We start from the raw sequence: 22791 nt of genomic DNA, 5'->3' as shown, positions 1-22791 counted from the left end.
GGGCCCATTCGGCGAAAGATAACGCCAGGGACCCACTGGGCACGACCAGCAAAATTTCGAACAAACACTGGTTCACCGTGCTCAAACTGCCGAATCGGCCGATGCCGAGAAAGGCCATGTCCCTGCTGCTCTTGAGTGCAGCGTATTTTTGCGCCAGTGTCCGGGAAAACCATGCTAAGGCGGATGCGAAGACTCCGGCCCATTAGGAGTTCCGCGGGAGCTACCCCAGTCACCGCATGTGGAGTGGTCCTGCATGAAAACAAAAAACAAGCCAGTCTCGTGTCATTAGACCCGGAAGACTGCTTCTTTAGGCCCCATTTGAATGTCTGCACTGCGCGCGCGCCAACCTATTGGAAGCCGGGTGGTATGGAGCGGTGTGGATATGGCATATGCCGTTCATCTTCATGAACCTCGCAAACTTCTCACTTGCGATCGGAGTGCAGTTGTTCGTGACCAGCACCTTGGGGAGGCCATGCGTACTGAAGGGCCACCTTCTCAATGTCGAGGCCTGGCCACCAGACATACCTCCAGGCCAACATTTTCATTTTGGTCACACCCAGATGCCCATTGTGCAAGTCCTTTAGTATCAGCTCCTGTCCTTTTTCCGGGACAATCACACGCGTCCCCCACAAGACGATACCGTCTTCCACGCTAAATTCTGACAGCTTGGAGTAAAATGCCCGCAACTCGCCTGGGAGCTGTCTATGTTGCCCACCATACAGGACTATGTGCCGAACCTTCGACAGGATTGGATCCGTCTGGGTCCACTGACGGATCTATGATGCCGTGACAGGCAAGGAGTCCATAAAGTTAAGGGTTGCAACCACCTCACCGGTTGTGGGGGTCGACATGGGGCCAGTCGACAAAGGCAATCGGCTCAGTGCATCGGCATTCGCTATGTGGGTCCCTGGTTTATGCTCCAGAGAATACTCACAGGCAGCAAGCAACAAAGCCCAGCGCTGGATCCGTGCGGAAGCAATGGGCGGTATCGGCGTATCCTCTCGGAAAAGTCCCAGCAGAGGCTTATGATCAGTCACGATAGTGAAATGGCGGCCATACACATACTGGTGGAAGCGTTTCATCGCAAAGACCACCACCAGGCCTCCTTCTCGATCTGCACGTACTTCTTTACCGCTGCAGTCAATGTGAAGGAGGCAAAAGCTATCGGCCGCTCGGTCCCGTTCTCCATCTTGTGGGATAGTACGGCCCCAATACCATACGGGGATGCATCACACGTGATGAACAAAGATTTTCCAGGATCATAGTGGGTTAGTAACCCAGATGACGACAACTGCTGTTTTACCCGCCGGAAAACGGTTTCTTGCGGCTGACCCCAAACCCAGGTGTGATTCTTCTTTAGCAGAAGGTGCAACAGGGCCAGCATAGTTGCCAGATTGGGGAGGAACTTCCCGTAATAGTTTACGAGGCCGAGAAAAGAACAAAGATGCGAAGGGTCAGTCGGGGCAGGGGCCTGGTGAATTGCGCGCACCTTCTCTGCGACGGGGTGAAAACCTTCACGGTCTACCCGATAACCCAGGCAGACTACTTCCTTCGCCTGAAAGACGCACTTTGTATGACGTAAACAGACTCCAGCCTCTGAAAAGCGTCTAAGGACAGCCTCCAAATTTTCTAAATGTTCCTGCTTCGACGTCCCTGTAATCAAAACATCTTGGCGTCCGGCGTAACTGGGTACATAAGGCTCTTAATTACCCCAAACGTATGCAAGCCGCAGGCGGTGAGCAAAATGACCACCTGCCGCTCGTTTTTGGTGATGTTGTTTGCCTAGAAATAGTAACGCATCCATTGTGCGTACTGGTTCCAGCTTTCCAGTGCAACATCAAAGACATCCAAACGTCCATAAAGAGGCATGGTGCAACGGGGGGAGGAAAAACTTCCAACCTGCAGCAGTACTCTCTTGCTGCTCACTCCTCTCTACTGGTTCCATACTGGCCAGCTCTATTTATGCAGGGACTCTGCTAATGATTTCTCCGCCCCCCTCATTGGGGAAGCTCATATTCCCTAAGGATTATGGGATTGCCATTAGTCCCCAGCCAGTGATAAGCAGGCAGGTTATAACACTCACCTTGCTAAGCTACCTTTAAGATTTCCCCTGCCTTAGCCCTGAATTTGATTCATTCTCTAATTTCTCTCCTATCTCTCCTTATGCTCTCTGGGTTCAACCTTGCTAAGCTACCTTTAAGATTTCCACTGCCTTAGCCCTGAATTTGATTCATTCTCTAATTTCTCTCATCTCTCTCCTTATGCCCTCTCTGGGCTCAACCTACCTATGAGACCCATCCTCTACTCCTGTTCTGGCTAAAATTAAAGTGGGATTTATTTACAAGTAAGATTACATGACATTTACCAGTGCAATCATTTTCATGATTACGTTTAGCTTTGTTTTAGTTTCAGTCTCTCAGTTTTCATTTATTTTTCGCATGTACTTTAAAAAATTTCTGAAGAGAAATATCAAAGGGCCAGGATTGTTATCTTGGCAGTAATTTTCACCTCTGTACAACTCTTTGTATACCTTTTCTCCAGTGAGGGTGACCATGTCCAAGGGACCGTACATAAACCTTCCCACCAGTGTCTGAGGACCACCTTCTGCTATGATGACATCATTGGCTCGGTGATTGGCTGTTACGTTCTTAAAAAGAGAACAGAATTGATCACATTATCAATTGTTGTTCATATCAAGAACTGCACCCTACTTTTCTCATTATTTAGTAATCAGTCACAACCCACTGTTTGATTTTTTTTTTTTAATTTCCCTTGCAATTTTCCTCCTCCAACTTTCCCTGCTATCCCATGCCATAAAAGGATTCTGTCTGCAAAGGCCTTCGCATTTGGTAAATTGTTCAGGATGCTGCTACAGATACTGGACCTTGCTTCGGGACACTCGGGACTGGATGTGTTCCAGATCTGTGGAGTAGGATAATAATTAATTAAAACTTAAAGCTAGGCTGGTATCTCTGCCCCAGGGAAGGCTTGAGGAGCTGACTAGGCCGGCCTCCACCCCATTAATCCTGTCATGCAATAAATCAGGCTGGATCCAAAGAGGCAGAGGTCAGCGCACTACAACCTGGATGTGAGGGACAATGCCTAATGGGGATTGCCGTTCTCAGGGTGGGACCCAGTTTTCCGTTCCTACCGGATTTTCGAATTCAGATAAGGGGGTCCGTCAACTGTATTTAGAAGTCAGTCAGAGTCCATGATCTAGCATTGAACCAAGGGCAGCTTTTACTGTTGAACTCCGTTTTGTCGTCACTGGGTCTCCACACGCATTCACATTCACTGTGGATTCCAGCTTAACGATCAGAAGCAGGAATATTGACACTTATTTTTCCTTACTCTTTCTCACAGGCCCAGATACATTGAAGTCAATAGCAGCGCCTTTACCAGCTGAATTTGCTAACTCTGCCAATAGAGATTACTCCTTGGACCTTCTAGATCAGTTTCAATAAATAATAGAAGGAAATATCATTATTCCTTTCCTAATAGCCTTTTGATCTTGTGTTGGAACTGTATCTCGGTGATCTCAGACAGAATGAAACATCAAAATCTCTCAATTGTTAACATATTTTCTCTAAATTGCAAATAGAAGTCTAATTATCTTCGTAGCTCCATCTGCTAAGCAAAGATCAGCGTCTGATTCAAGCTGAGAATTTCTGTTCTTGGGTACCTGTCAATCAGAGTTAAACCCAAGAGAGAACAGCAGAAACCAGAATCATGATGTCACTACGCTTAAAATAAATCTATAAATAACCAACGGCATTAGGAAGAACATTTCTTAATACCCTACCTCTTTTAGCATGTCATTAATAAAGGGCTGACAATATTGACCAAATATTCTGTGCAACTCAATGGTTCTCTTGAGCATAAGGATGGATCACTGCAGAATATGGGCTGGAATTCTCCTGCCGTTGCGACTCACTTTTGTTGCCGGCAACACATCCCTACCCACGGGTTTCCCGGCAGCATGGGGTGGCTTCAATGGGAAATCCCATTGATGGGAAGAGAGAATCCCACTGCCAATGCACAGCGCACCGCCAAGAAACATGGGCCTAGAGTACCGGAGAATCCAGCCCATGATTTGAACATTGTGGGACTGATGTCCAGAAGATTTACTCAATTACTTCAAGAGTTAGGGAAAAATATCGAACTGTATTATGCTGAGGGCTTACCCCTCCTCAACTAGGAGATTGAGTGGGTAAGACATTGTTTATGACATAGTCTGCAGAGGGAAAATGGAAACAGAGCTAAATAGATAGATTATGAACAAAACTAATTCAATTTGATTGTCCTTACCTCTGTCTTACTTAGTTACATGAGCAATGGTACTTCAAGTTCTGCAAAGCTTGCGCAATGCATGAATATCTCAGTACACTATTACATTAGTAAGTAGGCAGCAATAAATGGAAGCACATTAACGAACAGGACAGCTAGAGTTAGGGAGGTGCATTGTGACGTATTTCCTGCACTCAGAGGCAACATAAACTAAAGATTCAAACAAGTTTATTTTACTGGAAGTGATCTTTTATCAGTACTAAGAGAGCAGTAAATTGTTAAAGAAGTTGACAGTTTGCTCCATTTCCCACTCCTTTTATTGTAGTGTCCGTATTTCCCAGTGGTTTCTCATCCCTTTCAATTCAGAGCATTTTGTTCCCACTCATCCGGTTCACTGGAAAAATTAGTTAAATTGAAGCTTGATGAATCCCCTGGACCAGATGAGCTAACATCCCAGAGTGCCGAAGAGGGTGGCTACAGAGATAGTTGATGCAGTGGTGGTTATCTTTCAGAGTTCTCTAGATTCTGGAAAGGTTTCTGCAGACTGGAAAGTAGCAAATGTACCCCCCACTATTTAAGAAGGATGGGAGCGAGAACACCGAGAAGTACAGACCTGTTAGTTTGAAGTCAGTAGCAGTCAGAAGCATTAGATTCTATTGCAAAGAGTACAATAATTGGACTTATGGAAAATAATGATATTTATGAAAGGAGAATTAATTTTAACATGCCTGTTGGGAGTTTTTTGAGGACATTATTTGTAGCATAGACAAAGGAGACGCAGTGAATGTGGTGTATTTGGAGTTTCAGAAGGCTTTCAATAAGGTTCGAAACAGGAGGTTATTTAAAACATTAGAGCAGATAGGAATGGGGATAATATTCTGGCATGGATTGAGAATTGGTCAACAGACAGAAAGCATAGAGTTGGAGTAAATGGATCATTCTCATGATAACAGGTTGTTACTAGTGGGGTACCACAGGATCAGGGCTTGGGCCATAGCTGTTCACAATCCATATAAATGATTTAGATGTGGGGACCAAGTGTAATATTTCCAAATTTGCTGATGACACAAAAACTAGGCGGGAATGTGAATTGCGAGGTGGGTACAAGGAGGCTTCAAGGGGACTTAGACAGGTCAAGTAAATGGGCAAGGTTGATGGAATAGATTGTGAATAAGTGCAGAGTTATCCAATTTTGTAGAAAATAGCACAAGGTTGAGAAGTGTGGTGTTCATGAGTCACGAATAGCTAGCAAGCAGGGGCATCGTGCGTAAGGAAGGCAAATGATATGTTGGCCTTCATTGCAAGGGGATTTGAATGATGTCTTGCTGCAATTGAATAGACCCTTGGTGAGATCCCACCTGAAGGATAGTTTGGGTCTCCTTATTGAAGGAAGGATGCACTTGCCATAGTGAAAACGCAATGGAGGTTCACTAGGCTAATCCCCGGGATGACAGGATTGCCTAATGAGGAGAGACTGAGGAATTTGGGCCTGATTTTATAAAGGACAGGTCATTTAAAACCGAGAAGAGGATGCATTTCTACGGTCAGACGGTGGTAAGTGTTTGACACTTTCTATCGCAGAGGGCTGGGGAAGCTCAATCATTGAATACGTTCAAGAGTGAAATCAATAGATTTCTGGACTAATGGCACCAATGACATCAAGGGATGTAGGAACACGGGAGAAAAATTGTGTGATGGTAGATAATCGGACACGACTGGGCAGCACGGTAGCACAAGTGGATAGCACTGTGGCTTCACAGCGCCAGGGTCCCAGGTTCGATTCCCCGCTGGGTCACTGTCTGTGCGGAGTCTGCACGTTCTCCCCGTGTCTGCGTGGGTTTTTTCCGGGTGCTCCGGTTTCCTCCCACAGTCCAAAGAAGTGCAGGTTAGGTGGATTGGCCATGATAAATTCCCCATAGTGTCCAAAACAAGGTTAGGAGGGGTTATTGGGTTACGGGGATAGGGTGGAAGTGAGGGCTTAAGTGGATCGGTGCAGACTCGATGGGCCGAATGGCCTCCTTCTGCACTGTATGTTCTATGTTCTATCTGTTTGAATGGCATCTGGGAAGAGAAACTGAGTAAACATTTCAAGCACAAATGACTCTCCGACAGAACTGACATCCACAAACGCTGCCAGGCCTGCTGAGTTTTCCCAGCATTTTCTGTTTTTATTTCAGATTTCCAGCATCCGCAGTATTTTGCTTTTATTTTCATAACTGAAGAGACTGCTTTAAACATCAATATTCTGATGATGGCTTGCAGGAAGCATCAAGCACGGTATCCAATTCAAATTTATTTTGCTACTCGTGCATCCAAGCAAAATGGTGATTTTCCAAAAGACAGCGGATGCTTAGTGATATATATTTAAATCTTGTCATTCACATCAGAATGATCTGCACATTTCAAATGTCTTTTTCACATTTGACAGATAACTTATTTAAAAAACAAATTTACAGAAGGGCACTGATAACAAATTTTATAAATGGATTTTACTCAGGTGCAGAACATCCAATTTGGCATAATTAGTACTGAGGGCACAAGTTGATAAGGGCCACGCTCATCTTGGATTGTAAGCAATCTTCTTCTCCATTCTTTCTGCTAACATTTGGGTGATGGCGAGAGAAGTGTTGTAAACCAGGGTTTTGTGTTCATTTCCAGGGTAGATGCTATCGTTCAAAGAGCACTTTTGTGAATGTGCACAGTGGAGGACCTTTATTTTTAAACTGAAATAATCCCTTTGATTCTGCTTTTAGCCATAAAGTGGCAGTGTTGCCGTTTGTTCAGAAATAAACTGCACCAACCATATAAAATCCTACATTTTCTAAAACAAAGGGGTACAAGTCATAGTTATCTTTCCTGCTAAAAGGTTGCAATTTTCTCATCTGCTTCCTCATACATGCAAACACAATCTGCACAAACCCTGAGCTTCACGTGTGTTCGTCTGCGAAGCCATTTCTCCCGAGGGCTTGATTCATTGCATGTGGATGAATCCTTGCTGTCGTTCTCCTTTATATTCACACTTTCATACCTCATTACCTGTAATTGGAAAAGCTTCAGTTATAAATTCACCAGCCTCGCCAAAACACACTGCGATACAGCACAATCTCGAACATTGCACACATTACTTATAGCTCCCTTACTGAGAAGCCATAAAGGTGGCTACTTCAATATGCTTTTGCTGCTGCTATAAATTATAGCCCGATAGACCCTGAAAGGACAATGCACCTTTTCCTGAAAGAAGCCTTAAAACTGCTCGGATTAACTCACCTCCCGGTTTGCAGTCATACCCATTAAATTATAATAAAATGAGCAACTGGAAATAAGCATAGCGTTAATGGGATCACGGAGACTGTGAGGACAGACCACTTTATTCAGAAACTGTTCGTGTCACAAAATAAATCACGAACACTTTAAAATGTATTATGAACTGCCTATTTTTCATAAATCAAATAGCTAATTCCGGTTCAATACTCTAATCCAGTAACCTTTTGTACGGTACTAGCCCCGCTGAGCATAGAGCTCCTGATCATTATGCAGCAGACTTTCATACAGGCTCACACAAGCAGGTGTTCTGTTTCAGTATTGCTCTTCCTGCTCGCCCCTGACAGGCAAATTTAAAACAAATATCGAAACTGCCACATTGCCTCCACTGAACAAGCTTTCCCTTGGCTAGTAATAGTCATTGCCCAAGATACATTAATTGGCGGGGGCAGGGCCATGACACTGTCCTGCCATGACCCTCTGCCCCCTCTGGGGGCTGTGCTCACCTGTGCACCCCAGCGGGTTTGGTTCAGCAGGTGTATGTTGTGGGGGAACCTGTCATGATTCACGTGAGCGCACCTTCACACTGACTTGAATGGATTCTCTTAAGGTTAAGGTGCAGGTTCAATTGGCAATTAGGAAGGCAAATGCAATGTTCACATTAATGTCAAGAGGGCTCGAATATAAGAGCAGGGATGCTGAGGTTGTATAAGGCACTGGTCAGACCCCATTTGTAATATTGTGAGCAGTTTTGGCGTCCGCATCTAGGGAAGGATGTATTGGCCTTGGAGAGAGTCCAGAGGAGGTTCACAAGAATGATCCCCGGAATGAAGGACTTGTCATATGAGGAGCAGTTGAGGACTCTGGGTCTGTACTTGATGGAGTTTAGAAGGATGAGGATGGATCTCATTATAACTTACAGAATGCTGAGAGGGCTAGATAGAGTGAAAGTGGAGAGGATGTTGATGTGTTGGGTGTTCTTGATCACAAGCAGATCACCAACACTGGAAGTGGTGCAACTCTATTTTATTATAAGGTTAACTATATTAACATACTTGAACTGTGGGTAAATGCAATATCAGCTTTAACTGTTGACCCTTGCCTAGTCCTAACCAGGTGATGCACTCAGCACATGGTGAATGTCTGTGTTGCAGGCTGTGAGCTCTGTGCTCCAAGCTGGCTGCTACTAGAATGAGCGGGAACTCTCCTGCTCCTGTCTTTATTGTGCGTGTGCTCTCACTGGTGATTGGCTGCGGTTTTGTGTTTGCTGATTGGTCCCACTAGATGTCCATCAGTGTGTGTGTGTGTGTGTCTGCACCATGATATACTGGTGTATATTATGACATCCCCCCTTTTATATAAAAAATATATGCCTGCGTGACAATAAATATTGTGTAGTGAATGTACCTGACTATGTGTGTGCGTGTAATTTACATGACTATGTACATGAGGCTAATCTATTTACACGGGAAGGTGCCTGGTGCTGAGAAATAAGGTGTCACACCAACAACGAAATGAACATTATATACAAACTACTGGAACGATGAAAGAGGATAACAGAACAGATCAAAGAGTCCAACATCATAAAACTCATAAGTCAAGTCTCTGAGGTGGGCGACGAATTCTGGTTGACCGTCAGGGTGGCACACCACTCGTCGTCTGGATCAATGCTGTGCACCGACAGTGGCTGGTGGTTTTGATTCGGGGACAGCCTGTTCTTTGTTATAACAGCGACTCGAAAAGGCTCACTCAGGTCCTCGGTGTCACTGGTCTGCGGGAAGTCAGAATCGGATTCGGTTTGGGGGTAGGTAACTGCTTGTTGCAGGGTTCTTCGGAGGTTTATTTCATTTCCTGGTTCAATTTGAGGCATTGTGCTGTCATTCCAGGTGAAGGAAGGTTGTTTTACAGCTTTAAAAGAATTTTACTTTGATTTGGGACGTTTCCCCTTTAAATGGGCGTGGTCCGGGGCCTCTGACGTCATGATGCGCGTGACGTAGCACGTAGGAGGCGTTTGCACATGCGCGGATCGCGGTTCCTTTACTGATGGACATTTTTGTGATTGCGCATGCGCGGCGTCGCGCAACTGCACAAGTGCAGTCGCTTTAGAAAGATGGCCGCCGACCAAAATCGTTCTCTGCTCCGGGATTTCGGTTTTGAGGGAGTACTGGCGCTTCTCTTACCTTTCCTTGCTGGTTGGAGTGTGTTTTTCTCACAGTATTTGCTGAATTTGTCCAGGACTGTCTGGAAGTCGCTCCTGTTTTGCCCCTTGGAGAACTTGAATTTTTAAAAGATTTCTTCTGCTCTGGCACCGGCGATGATAAGGAGAAACTCTGTTTTTTCAGGATCGGCCAGGTCTTCTAGTTCGGCTGCCAGCAGGAAGATTTCAAACTTTTGCCGGAATGCCCGCCAGTTTTCGCGGAGATCGCCGTGGCACTGGAGCTGCTGGGGAGCCCGGATCTTGAACACCTTGCCTGGGTATCATTGCTGGTTGTCACTACATTGAGGTGCCAACGTGCGGAGCGGCGGCGGAGGGTTGATGTTCTCCATACTTCAGGATGCCGGAATGCTGATTAGTTGCAGGTGGGTCTCAGAAGTACTAGTATGCAACCAATCCTTGTACCATGACGTGTTGGGTGTTCTGGATCACAAACAGGTCACCAACACTGGAAGTGGTGCAACTCTATTTTATTATAAGTTTAACTATATTAACATACTTGAACTGTGGGTAAATGCAATACTAGCTTTAACTGTTGACCCTTGCCTTGTCCTAACCAGGTGATGCACTCAGCACATGGTGAATGTCTGTGTTGCAGGCTGTGAGCTCTGTGCTCAGAGCTGGCTGCTACTAGAATGAGCGGGAACTTTCCTGTCCCCTGTCTTTATAGTGTGTGTGCTCTCACTGGTGATTGGCTGCGGTGTTGTGAATGCTGATTGGTCCCACTGCATGTCCATCAGTGTGTGTGTGTGTGTGTCTGCACCATGATATACTGGTGTATATTATGACAGATGTTATCACTAGTAGGAGAAACTAGAACCCAAGGGCGCAGTCTCAGACTGAAGGGACTATCCTTTAAAACTGAGATGAGGAGGAATTTCTTCAGCCAGAGGGTGGTGAATCTGTGGAACTCATTGCCGCAGATGGCTGTGGAGGCCAAATCACTAAGTGTTTTTAAGACAGAGATAGATAGGTTCTTGATTAATAAGGGGATCAGGGGTTATGTTGAGAAGCCAGGAGAATGGGAATGAGAAACATATCAGCCATGTTTGAATGGCGGAGCAGACTTGATGGGTCCAGTGGTCTAATTCTGCTTCTAGGTCTTATGGTCTTATGGAAAGTACAACATGAAGGGGGACAATCCGGCATAAAGATGTGTTCTGGATGGTAAATTAGATGTAAACAAGGATCCCAAATTTTAAAGTTGGGTTCCCCGTTATATCATTGGTGGGCACAATTGAGCGGGGAACTCCTGCTGGTATAAAAGATGTTTTGGGACTCCTGTTCGATTTTCCATCCCCTCTGTCTTTCCTGCATCCCATCCCACTTTGAAATGCGGGTGGAAAAATCACCCTCCATCTAGACTAAGAGTGAAGTTCAGTGGTAGAATGGGATGAGTTGAATGTGGTTGACTGTGGCAGCCTAAGGTCATTTCCTGGATTGTGCGTAAGCGTAACTGAACCAGGGAAGTAGCCCGGATGCATTGTGGGTGAACCGGGAGCAGAGCTCTGACAGCGATGGCTACACATCATTGGTCAGACTGTGATTGGGCAGACTCCGGCACGGAGTTGAGTCAGGAATGGCTGCCACACGGATCAGGAAAATTAGACCATTAACTGAAAAGCTCTGACTATCATCTATTTCTGACCAATCAGATAGCGGAAGTGCCACTAAATTGCCTTTGCAAACCACTTCAATTCGACAAGCCAACAGGATAAACAAATTAAAGATTGCAGTAGGACGCAAAAATAGAAGCAAAAAACTGCAGCAGGATGCAAAAAACTGCAAAGAAGAGCTTTTGAAATGAAAATGGAATGCCGTGCTCAATAATAATATTATTATTATTATTTTTCATTCAAAACCATCATCTTTATTTTAAAATGTACCAGGGCTAATGAATGAAAACTATTGCCACAGGAAGGCTCCCCCTTTATCAACTGTGGATGTGAAAAATCATCCCTAGTAATTAGAATTCTGGAACATCTTTTCACATTGTCAGCATTTAACATGACAAGATTAACACTTTTATAACAAGCTGATACAACATAAATAATAAAGCATTCTTCTTAATTCAAGTGCTTTGATATATTCTGCCAGCATGAAAGTCATCATTTTCCTGTAATATTATAAAAACCCAATTGGAGCTGACAGAACTCCATCCATAAATGATTACTTACAGAAGGCTGCAGAGAAGGTGCTAATTCAAGATTAATTTTGAGCGTACAACACAACTTTCTATGGAAAATCTGTCATCCAATTACAGACGTGTTTCCAGATGATTATATCTGACTCATTGACAATTGTTTGGTGCAGTACACCATGGCTCTAACGTTTGTGGAACTTCAGCAAGAAAATATTTTTGTTTCATTCATGCTTTTGCGTGGAGCCATGATGACTGGAGGCTACTTTAACTTACAACCCGCCCAACCCTGCCCTCCACTGACTTCAGCGGATATTCAAATTCGGCACGTGGCAAAATAGGCGACCTTCCAAAACCGTGACCTCTGCCCCTTAGAAGGGCAAGCGCAGCAGATGCATGGGAACACCGCCACCGGGAGGTTCCTGTCACAACACCTTGGGCTTGTCCATGGTCAATTGCGCCGCACTTCACCCGGAGTCGCAACGCAAGTGATATTAGATTTTATTTTACAATAGCTGAGGACCTTGGCTGAGCCCAATAAACGGCAGTCACTGGGTTTGTAACATTAACACAAGTAACCTTTTATTATGTACAGTATTATAATTAAACTGACAGAAAATAAATAAATAATTAACCATAATTGTCACAAGTAAGCTTACATTAACACAGCAAGTAAGTTACTGTGAAAAGCCCCTAGTCGCCACATTCCAGCACCTGTTCAGGTACACAGAGGGAGAATTCAGAATTCTCAGCTGGTACGGGAATTGAACCCACGCTGCTGACCTTGTTCTGCATCACAAACCAGCTGTCTAGCCCACTGAACTAAACCAGCCCTGCTGTGACTAAGTATCTATCACCCCTTCCCCAACCCCCCCCTGCTAACTGCTCCCAATCTCTATACACACAAACAAGCAACACAAAGGAGAAAGGGTGGTTGAAAAGTAAATAAATTATTGATAAAATTAAAGGATAAAGGATCTTTGATGCACTGATCTGACTCCCAGTTAATAATGCCTTTCTGGGGTTCAAGCTTTCGTTTCAGTACTTCTTCCTTCTGGGCTGGTAAAATTTTTTTTCTGGCAAGGTTGTCTACTTTCACTGTAGATTCAGGATCTTTTCAGGCTTACAGCAAGGTTGTGCCAAACACTCACTGGTTATAGAACAATAATGCAATTATTTCAACCAGCAAGGGGAGTGTTCCTTCTCCTACCAAGATCTAAATACTTCTGTCAAGCTCCCTCTGAAAGTATCACACAGAAACCAATGACTGACTGTTGTCAGGCAGAAAACTGTCCCTGGCCAACCCAGAGGTTGGCAGCCAACCAACTGAACGAACATCCTCCAAAGCTGGTTCCCAAGATTCCCTCAGCACCAACAAGTCTGGTTTCTCCTCTCCAACATACACAAGCTAGAAAACACAACGTCCTGGCAAGCCCTCTTCTGCTTAAATGCACCTTCCAATGAAATGAAAATCGCTTATTGTCACAAGTAGGCTTCAAATGAAGTTACTGTGAAACGCCCCTAGTCGCCACTTTCCGGCACCTGTTCGGGGAGGCTGTTACGGGAATTGAACCGTGCTGCTAGCCTGCCTTGGGCTGCTTTCAAAGCCAGCGATTTAGTCCTGTGCTAAACAGCCCCTGTTATGGGTCCATGGACAAAAAATAATAAAATAAAAGAATTGGGGACAAAGGAAATAAACAGGAAGGGCCCTGACACCTCCAAGTCACTCACCACCCTGATTTGGAAATATATTATCGCTCCTTCACTGTTACTGGGTGAAACATCTTGGAAGTCCTTCCTTAACAGTCCAAAAATGTGCAGGTTAGGTGGATTGGCCATGATAAATTGCCCTTAGTGTCCAAAATTGCCCTTAGTGTTGGGTGGGGTTACTGGGTTATGGGGATGGGGTGGAGGTGTTGACCTTGGGTAGGGTGCTCTTTCCAAGAGCCGGTGCAGACTCGATGGGCCGCATGGCCTCCTTCTGCACTGTAAATCCTATGATAATCTATGAAACAGCAGTGTGGGTGTATCTACGCCACATGGATTGCAGCAGTTCAAGAATGTGACTCACCACCACCTTCTCAAAGATTTTTGGATTGGATGTTAAAATTGCTGGCCTAGCCAGCGACACCATGTCCAGTGAAATATTAATAAAATATCTGAAATGTTCACTCTGTTTGTTTCTCAGAAGCTGTCAGTACTACTTCCAGAATTTTCTTTTTTTATATATAAATTTAGAGTACCCAATAATTTTTTTCCAATTAAGGGACAATTTAGCATGGCCAATCGATCTAACATGCACATATTTAGGTTATGGGGGTGAAACCCATGCGGACATGGAGAGGATGTGCAAACTTCACACGGACAGTGACCCGGGGCCAGGATCGAACCCGGGTCCTCAGCGCTGTAGGCAGCAGTGTTACTGCTTCCAGAGTTTTCGCTTTCCTTTCAGCAGTTGTTATATTTGTACATCTGAATATCCCTATTACGTACATTGTACCAAATAGCATTTGCAGCACAGAAAAAGGCCATGTTGGCCAATAGGTTCATGCCAGTATATGAGCCTCTTCCCACCCATCTTCTCACCTATCCTCATCTAATGTCAACAGTCGATCCTTCTAGTCCTTCATCTCCCATGTGTTGATCTAGCTTTCCCTTCAGTGCATCTACTCCATTTTCCTCAACTTCTCCAAGTTCCACAATCTAACCACCCTCTGATTACAACTTTCTCCTGAATTCCTAATTTGATTTGTTAATGACCAATGTATATTTATGGCTGTCAGTTCTGGCCTCCCACAAATTGAAACTGGGCCACTGGTGGTCTCGGTATCATCAGAGATGTGCTTCAAGTCTTGGTGCGCTGCCCTATGTGGAAATTGCCCAACAAGTTTCAACATTGTATGGGTAATTTCTTACTCTCGGAGACCCTCGGTGAATGTATCCGACTCTGGCTTTGATTTTCAATACAACAGAGAGCCTTTCTATTGTGGTGAAAATATTGCCTGAAAATTGGAAGTCCCGAAAGTAGCTGGCCATTTAATTCAGCAGCTACCTCTACTCAAGTCAGATTTTGGTAGCCTAAGAGTGTGGAACCCTGAGTGTGCAGAGTAAACCTGGTAAGAGTAGATCTGAACATTGTGCATTTCTTTGGATAGTCCCTTTGGATATGGTCCCAGGACACATTTGGGTGCCCTTTGGAATTGTTAATAGCAGGTATCAATGTGAGTAAAAGGTGCATAAACTAATTAACTGTCAAGCTCATTAAAACTGTCAATCGACCTGTTAAAAATCAACTGTTAAAGGAAAGTGTCAAGGCATTTAAATGTCCCACCCATTAAATCTTTGAAAACAATGCTGGAGTGTTAAAATAATCTTCACTCTGTCTGTTGACATAAGACATATTCCATTACCTGATTAGTACTATCATCTATCAACATTGCCCAGAAACTGAGCTGAACTAGTTATGTAAATACTGTTCCTATACGAACTGGTCAGAGACTAGGAATTCTGCAGCGAGTAACTCACGTATTGACACCCCAAAGCCTGCCCACCATCTATAAGGCATAAGTCAGGAGTGTGATGGAATACTCTCTACTTGCCTGGATGATCGCAGCTTCAACAACGCTCAAGAAGCTCAACACCATCCAGCACAAAGCAGCCCGCTTGTCTAGCATTCCATTATTATGGATTCCATTTTGCAACAATTCCTGAGGTTTGATAGTTGTATTGTTTCCATAACAGCAGTGTTTTATTTATACTATGTGAATTAATGGAGTGCTGAGGAGGTGAATTAAGATCCTCTATTTGTCCGGGCTTGAGTGTGACTTTGTGACTTGAGTTTTCTGGCTCATACCAGGCCCAAGTCAACACTTTGGGCACGATCGAATGACCACGCTGTCCCCGAGAAACAGCTTGCCGCGGTGCAGTGTGGCCAAATAAAACCAGGAGACCCCGTTCCTGGCATCTATGTGCCTCGCAGCACCTCGCGTGTTCCAACGTGATATCGTGAGACGCTGCGATATAAATCCTGCACATTATAAGCGGGATCACTCTTTTAGCAAATCTGCATATTAAAGCGAGATAGCTAGTCTCACTTTAATGTGCAGGTTCCCGAGGGACCTGAGGAGTTATCCCCTTCACCTCGGAGACCGTGGGTGAGCACCGTTCAGCATGTCCCCACAAATGGGAACCAGATGGAACGGCACTCGTAGGGGTTGCCCAGGGTATCAGAGGCCCCCAGGTGCATGTCCTTTGTGCAGGATGGTACCCTAGCACTGCTAGGGCACTGTGGCACTGCCAACCTGGCACCCTGACAGTGCCACCTGGATGCCAGCCCTGCACTGCCAAGTTGCCCAGGTGGCACTACCATCCGGCAGGGTCAGTGCCAGGGCTCCAGGTTGGCACTGCCAAGGTCCTAGGCTAGCATTTTATGTGTGCTGGCGATTGGGCTGGAGTGCCCTGGGGGGTTATTGGGGTGGGAGCAGGTCATTTAAATGGCACCCAGATCTCTCGCTACACTGAGGAGTTCTGGCGAGCGGAACTCTTTGGTGTAGAAAACAGGGATATGTGCAGCCTTAGCCATACATTCCTCACTTGGCTGTGAGTTACTGCGAGTGACGTTGTATAGCCATCTGTTTCCTGATGCTGTGAGCACTGGGATTATATGCGGCTAAACACGCTCGCTATGGGACTTTGTTCCCATTTAGTTGAATCGCGCCCTTTAACTATCCATCACTCTGAACATGCTACTTCTTGAAACGGATACAAGAATAAATTTCACGAGACAAGTTTGAGCCGTGTGGAGCTTCAACACTGAAAGTGTGAGCAGCAGGTTTAACACAGCAGGGCCACTTCTGCGGGAGCCTTGCCTCGGCAACTTTACCCCACCATGTTAACTTACTAACCTCAGTATTTCAAAGTGGCTCCAGAAGAATTAAGTTCTGGAAAATAAAACATGTTGTCAGAGTTACCTGCCGTAAAACAAACGCCAACACATCAGTTGATTCCCAGTAGCTGGCATGGAACAGGTGTGGTAGTGCCACCGTTGGAAAAGCTGTTAATGCATCAGGGCAGTACAGTGCGTAGTCTATCCTTTTTGTCCCCCACCATTTTGTAGTAACTGTGGGATACAAGCAAATATTTTCTGCTTTAACATAGATGGTTTACTCTAACCTGAAGTCAACCTTGTTGTAATTGCAATTAAGTATTTTGATTATTCTCACATGAACATACTTAAACAATGCAAGGCGTAATAATCCCATTTTATTCATAGCTGTTACATTAAACATGGCTAATCATAGCAGCAGTGATTTGAAGAAGAACGAGTCAGGCATTCATAAATATCAGGTTTTCTGCCTTGAACTCCCATGGGAACAGGAACCTCTGCATGCAGTAATCATCCACCAAAGCAAGGTATTTGGACCAAATGCATGTTCACAAGTATGGAAAGTGGGTACAGAGCATCTCTTGCACACCCTGACCTTTGTTTCTCAATGCTCTTCGTGCACCAAATATCTCCAGACAGACCCTGATGGCCGATTTCCTTCCCGAAAGGACATTAGTGAGCCAGATGGGTGTTTACGACAATCGGCAAAGGTTTCATGGTCATTAGACTCTTAATTCCAGATATTTTTATTTCATTCAAATTCTACCAACTGCCCTGGTGGGATTTGAACCCAGGTCCCCAGAGCATTAGCCTGGGTCTCTGGATTTAGTCCAACAATAATTCCACTGTGCCACTGCCGCTCCAGTGATGCAGCAAGTATAATTAACACATAATTTGCACCTTTCTGGAAAAAAAACTATGAAAAAATGAAGAAATATGATTAAGGAAGGGATAAAATTGCCTCATCGATTTAAAAATAATAATTCACAGGATGTGGGCATCACTGGCTAGACCTGTATTTATTGCCCATTCCGCATAGCCCTTGAGCAGCTCAACATCGCCTTCTCAAGGGCAACTGGGGAGGGGCAAGCCAGCAATGCCCACATCTTGTTTAAAAAAAAAATGACTGTGCACTTTCCTTGCCTTTCCATTTACTTCACTTTTCAGAGTAACCCGAAGGAAGGATTCATATGTAAATTAGGATAGCTAATAATCCTGGCACAAAGATGTAAGTCCCAGTGATGGAGTACAGGCTGGTGTGAGAACGATAATTGCTTAATGTGCAGCAAAGAATTTGAGAACAGCTGGAGGGTGTGAAAAGAGAAAATGGTAATAAACATCTAAAAGAGCATACGTCCCTGTAAGCCTAAGTGACAGTGATCTCATGAACTATGCACGTAATGGGTTGTAATGGTGCATTTATTAACTCATCTGTCTCGGCCTTTTGGCTAAGATCAAGTGTATTTTTGATCAAGGGAGGCTGAGGATTTCGTTGCCGATCATGGATTGGAGAACACGGAGGGATTGAAGTAATCGAAGAGGAAACGTTTAGAGCTCTGCTGCTATTGGTGGATCTACATGCTGGTCTAAGCCTCTGGTTTAGGCCTAACGCCGATACAGTTTAGACTCAACGTGTGAGCTATGGCTGCAGCTGCATCCCGACCACCAGGCTGGGGAGTGCGAAACACTGTCCAAGTCACAGTGAAGAAGTCGGAAGGAGAGTCACCTGTGGACCGCAATTTCTTCGTGAAGTGGGTGCTGCTCGAGTGCTGCGGGTTTCAAGCAACAGATATCTTCTGCTTGCAAGACTTCCCCAACAATGGATATTTTGACGTCACCTTCAAGAGTGTCACAGCTTGCATCAAATCCTTGAACGTGTTCAAAGAAAAGGGTAACCAGAGCCCCCTGTCTATCCTGACAGCGGAGCCTAGGTTTACGCTACCGTCGAGGCAAAACCGGGTTGTTTCACTGCACACGTACAACCCCCACGTCCCCGTGTCTGATGTGCTCACGTTCCTTGCCAGGTACATCGAGCTGAAAAGTAACAGCGTGCAACTGAAGGACACCTTTGGCATCTGGACAAGTGAGCACCAGATCAAGGTGACTCTGAGAACAGACGGCGACGGAACCATCCTGTATCCCCCTCCAGTTTCGCCATTGGAGGAAATCGTGGCTACCTCTACTACGTGGGACAGCCACGAGTGTGCCGCACCTGTGGCAAAACGGGGCATGTTGCTGCCAACTGCAATGTCACCTTCTGCAAAAACTGCAGGCAGGAGGGACACATGACAAAGGACTGCAAGGAAGACAAGTGCTGCAACCTGTGTGGGGAGGCCGGCCACCTTTACAGGGCCTGCCCAAAACGCGGGGCAACGAACGCACAAATCATCAGCGGCGGAGTCACAAAGGCGACCACAGAGGAGGTTCATGCACCCTCCACCGACAAAGACGCCACAGCACAGAATGCTGAAAATCAACAGAAGGGCCCTCAACAAAAAGTGGAGGCCCAGCACGCCCTGACAACTCAACCCCAACCTCATCTGACGAGGAACACTCAATGGAAGAGGATGGAACGAAGAATAAAGAGCACTGGGAAACGGTGAACAGGGACAAACGAAAGAGGAAACAAAAAAATAAACTGAAGAAACCCCCGATGGGGAATGGCAAAAAGCGGCACCTTTCAGCTAGCGGACGTAGCGCCGACACCTCTTCCGATGAGGGAAAACAAGACAAGAATCGGCCTCAAATAAAGAGGCAAAGTGCCAATGTCGAACGGGATGCACAGACCCCCCAGACCACAGATAGGGAAGAAAATAAAACACGCCGAGATCATCAACCTCTGGTGGATGGGAACAGCAATATGACCAACGTCCACCAAACGTCGGACATTGAAAACAAGGCCACAAACCAACTCCAGACATTAACAAGCAGCAACAACCCAGACGAAGACCGGCCTGCAACCCCAACACCCACTGACTGCCACGGTGGACGCCAGGGCTACACTAACCCCCCCCCCCCCCAATGCATATCCATCAAGTTCACGGGCCCAGTGCGGACCAGGACAGCTTTCTCAGCCCTACAACTGTGCAACAGTTTGCGAGCACCACCGGCATGCTGGGGAACATTCAACAGCTGGAACACCCAATTGCCCATTACCCGACCCTACGCCGCAGCAGTCACCCGGGCCATCTTCAAATTCATCTGGAGATCCAAGATGGACCGTGTCCGAAGGGACACCATGTACAAACCTCTGGATAAGGAAGGAAAAACGTACCCAACGTCTGTGCATCCTGATGGCCATCTTTGTGTGCAGCTGCATCAAGCTGTATGCAAACACCAAGTGTCACTACATACTGAGGTTCTACCTGTCCCCGGTCTTATGAAGGATGGGCGTGGCCTCATTGCCGCGGAACGCTCCAAGTAGTTGGACCGTGCCGTACCACCTGTCCCTCGTGGAAAAGTTTTTGAAGAAAAACACCTTTGACCACAAGGCAGTGAAGCAGTGGTCAGCACGTAATGTCCTCGAGGCCCTCAGGGAAAAGGAGACTGTGGAGGACGTTGGATGGTTTGCTGAGCAGACTGTCAGAGTCATCTGGCAAAACGCCTCATCACCAGAACTTACAAGCAAGCACCAAGACCTAGCTTGGCTGTTGGTGAGAAGGGCCCTCTCCGTCAGATTCTTCATGTACACCTGAAGGCTCTGCGCCGTTGCACGTTGCCCTCGGAGTGGCTGTGGGGGAAATGAGACGGTCACCCACCTCCTTGTGGAATGTGCCTTTGCAAAGAAGGTCTGGAGAGAGATGCAGTGGTATTTGTCAAGGTTCATTCCGAGCAGCTCTGTGACACAGGACTCTGTGCTCTACGGACTGTTTCCAGGGACATACACCGAGACAAACATTAACTGCTGCTGGAAGGTCATCAACTCGGTGAAAGTCGCTCATTGGTCTGCCCAAAACTTGCTGATCTTCCAGTGCAAAAAGCTGTCCTCGACCGAGTGTTGCAGACTGGCACATTCCAAGGTCCAGGACTACGTGCTGAGGGACGCACTCAAGCTTGGGGCAGCTGCCGCCAAGGCGCAATGGGGAAAGACCACTGTGTAAGGTCTTACCAGCAAATGTACACTGAGGGGCGGGTAGCAGTGTAAACCCCCCTCGGTCTGCGTCATTAACACTCCAATGTATAAAAGAAACACGACAATGTAAATATTTAAGAAAGAATTGTAACGTAAAGAGTGATATGTGGGTAATGTCATCCCAATTGAATGGAAGAAAGTCAAGGGAATGTGTAACTCTGATGGAAATGTACAGTCAAGACAATTCAAAATGTTCTGTAATGTTTATGATAGATTTTATGAATAAAGTATATTTTTTGGAGAAAATAAAATCTGTCTCCTAGGATCCACATGCTTGTACTAAGCATGAAGACTAAGGATTACCCTGAACCCAACACACTCCATCCACATTTCAGGTGGGGTGATTTACATCTGAAGGCAAAATGTTAGGAGATGGTGTGTGTTATATTACTCTTTGATAATATATCGTTACTCTTTGCTTTGTAATCCAGAATGGTCTGATGGTGTGATTCTGAAGAAACCACCAATCTTTAACTTAAAGCAAAACTGATTTATTGAATGACGATTAATATTGAGTTCGCACACTCCACAGAACTATAACTAGTAATCAAGTAATCTATATTAAAGTAATAACTAATTTAAACTACATGTGCTGCTTCTACCTAATATTAACTATGCTGTGATCTATCCTTCTTACATTCTACTGTCTTGAAACTCCTGGTTAGAAGTACCCAAGGTCCTCTGAGTTCTCATATTTAGAGTGGAAACTAGTGATGCCCTCTAGTGGTTGTGTTACACTGAGATGTAATAACTAACCCTTTACTTGTCTACTTATGTACATATCATTACAGTGTGCAGTATATCTCTGCCCCCAAATTAATACCCTACCCTTTTGAAGCAATTCTCGCAATATATTGCTATGTCATGAGGAGAGTTCCAGGTGAAAGGAATTCTCGGCCATTTCCCACTCTCGGTTGCTCAACTTAACAGGCAGTACAGCAAATTAAGAATTGCTCTGGGACAGCCAGTGTGGTTTTAGAATCCAGCTCGTGCACGCAGGTTAGAGGCAGGTAACTAAACATCAATGCAATTCGAAAGAAAATCTTATTGGACTTGTGGTGAATGTAAATACAGTTAGTTCACCAGTTATGTTCTGTGTTATTAACCCTGTGGGTTTTATCTGTGAGCCATTGTATGGCTTCACCCACAGGGGGAGATGTTGGAGGATGTTGGAGCATACAGGCTCAGCCCATGGCTCCACCCCTTTGAAGGAGTATAAGAGTAGCTGGCCTGTGGGACTGTCCTCAGTATATACCAGTCGCAGGCAGGCAAAGTTGATAGTTAATTAAAACCACTGTTTTACTCCGACACGACTCCTTGAGTGAATTGATGGTCGCATCAGGACTCGAAACGTTAACTCTGTTTCTCTCTCCACAGATCAATTTAATTAATTATTTGAACAAAAACGATTATGGAGTCAGCCCTCAAGCCTGGCAGACTGGAGCTCGATCCACAGGCCGCGGAGGCGAAGGAAATTTTTTCACACTGGCTGCGGTGTTTCAAGGCCTACCTTGCCGCGTCATCGATGCCATCCGTCACGGACGAACAAAAATTGAGTCTCCTCCACGCACGGGTGAGTCACCGCATTTCTGTGCAACTCGAAGAGGCCACCTCATATACCGCCGCTCTCGCAATCCTCGAGCGCATCTACATGCGGCCTGTGAACAAGGTCTATGCGCGACATATTCTCACTATTCGATACCAGCGCCCCGGGGAGTCACTCGACGACTATCTGCGCGACCACAAAGCCCTCGCGGGCAACTGCAACTATCAGGCCGTTACGACCACTCAGCACATGGAGCTCGCCGTCCGAGACGTCTACGTTGCGGGGGGTCAGATCAAATTACGTGCGGCAGCGAATACTCGAGAAA

The 22791-nt window shown here is 45.6% G+C and overlaps 1 protein-coding gene across 1 annotated transcript in view; it reads right to left on the bottom strand.

The window, feature by feature from the left end:
* Positions 1-22791, bottom strand: part of pitpnm3 (PITPNM family member 3) — a 665462-nt gene that overhangs the window by 35091 nt on the left and 607580 nt on the right. Inside the window, exons 12-14 of the mRNA XM_072469536.1 lie at positions 16874-17022; positions 7207-7323; positions 2531-2647 (exon numbers count right to left, since the gene is read on the bottom strand). Of these exons, the coding sequence (XP_072325637.1) occupies positions 2531-2647; positions 7207-7323; positions 16874-17022 (383 nt within the window). The remainder of the gene's footprint in view (positions 1-2530; positions 2648-7206; positions 7324-16873; positions 17023-22791) is intronic.

The sequence above is a fragment of the Scyliorhinus torazame genome, chromosome 12, assembly GCF_047496885.1.
Source record: "Scyliorhinus torazame isolate Kashiwa2021f chromosome 12, sScyTor2.1, whole genome shotgun sequence".
Taxonomy (NCBI): Eukaryota; Metazoa; Chordata; class Chondrichthyes; order Carcharhiniformes; family Scyliorhinidae; genus Scyliorhinus; species Scyliorhinus torazame.
The sequence above is the reverse complement of the archived record's forward strand: the minus strand, read 5'-3'. Positions and strand labels throughout refer to the sequence as shown.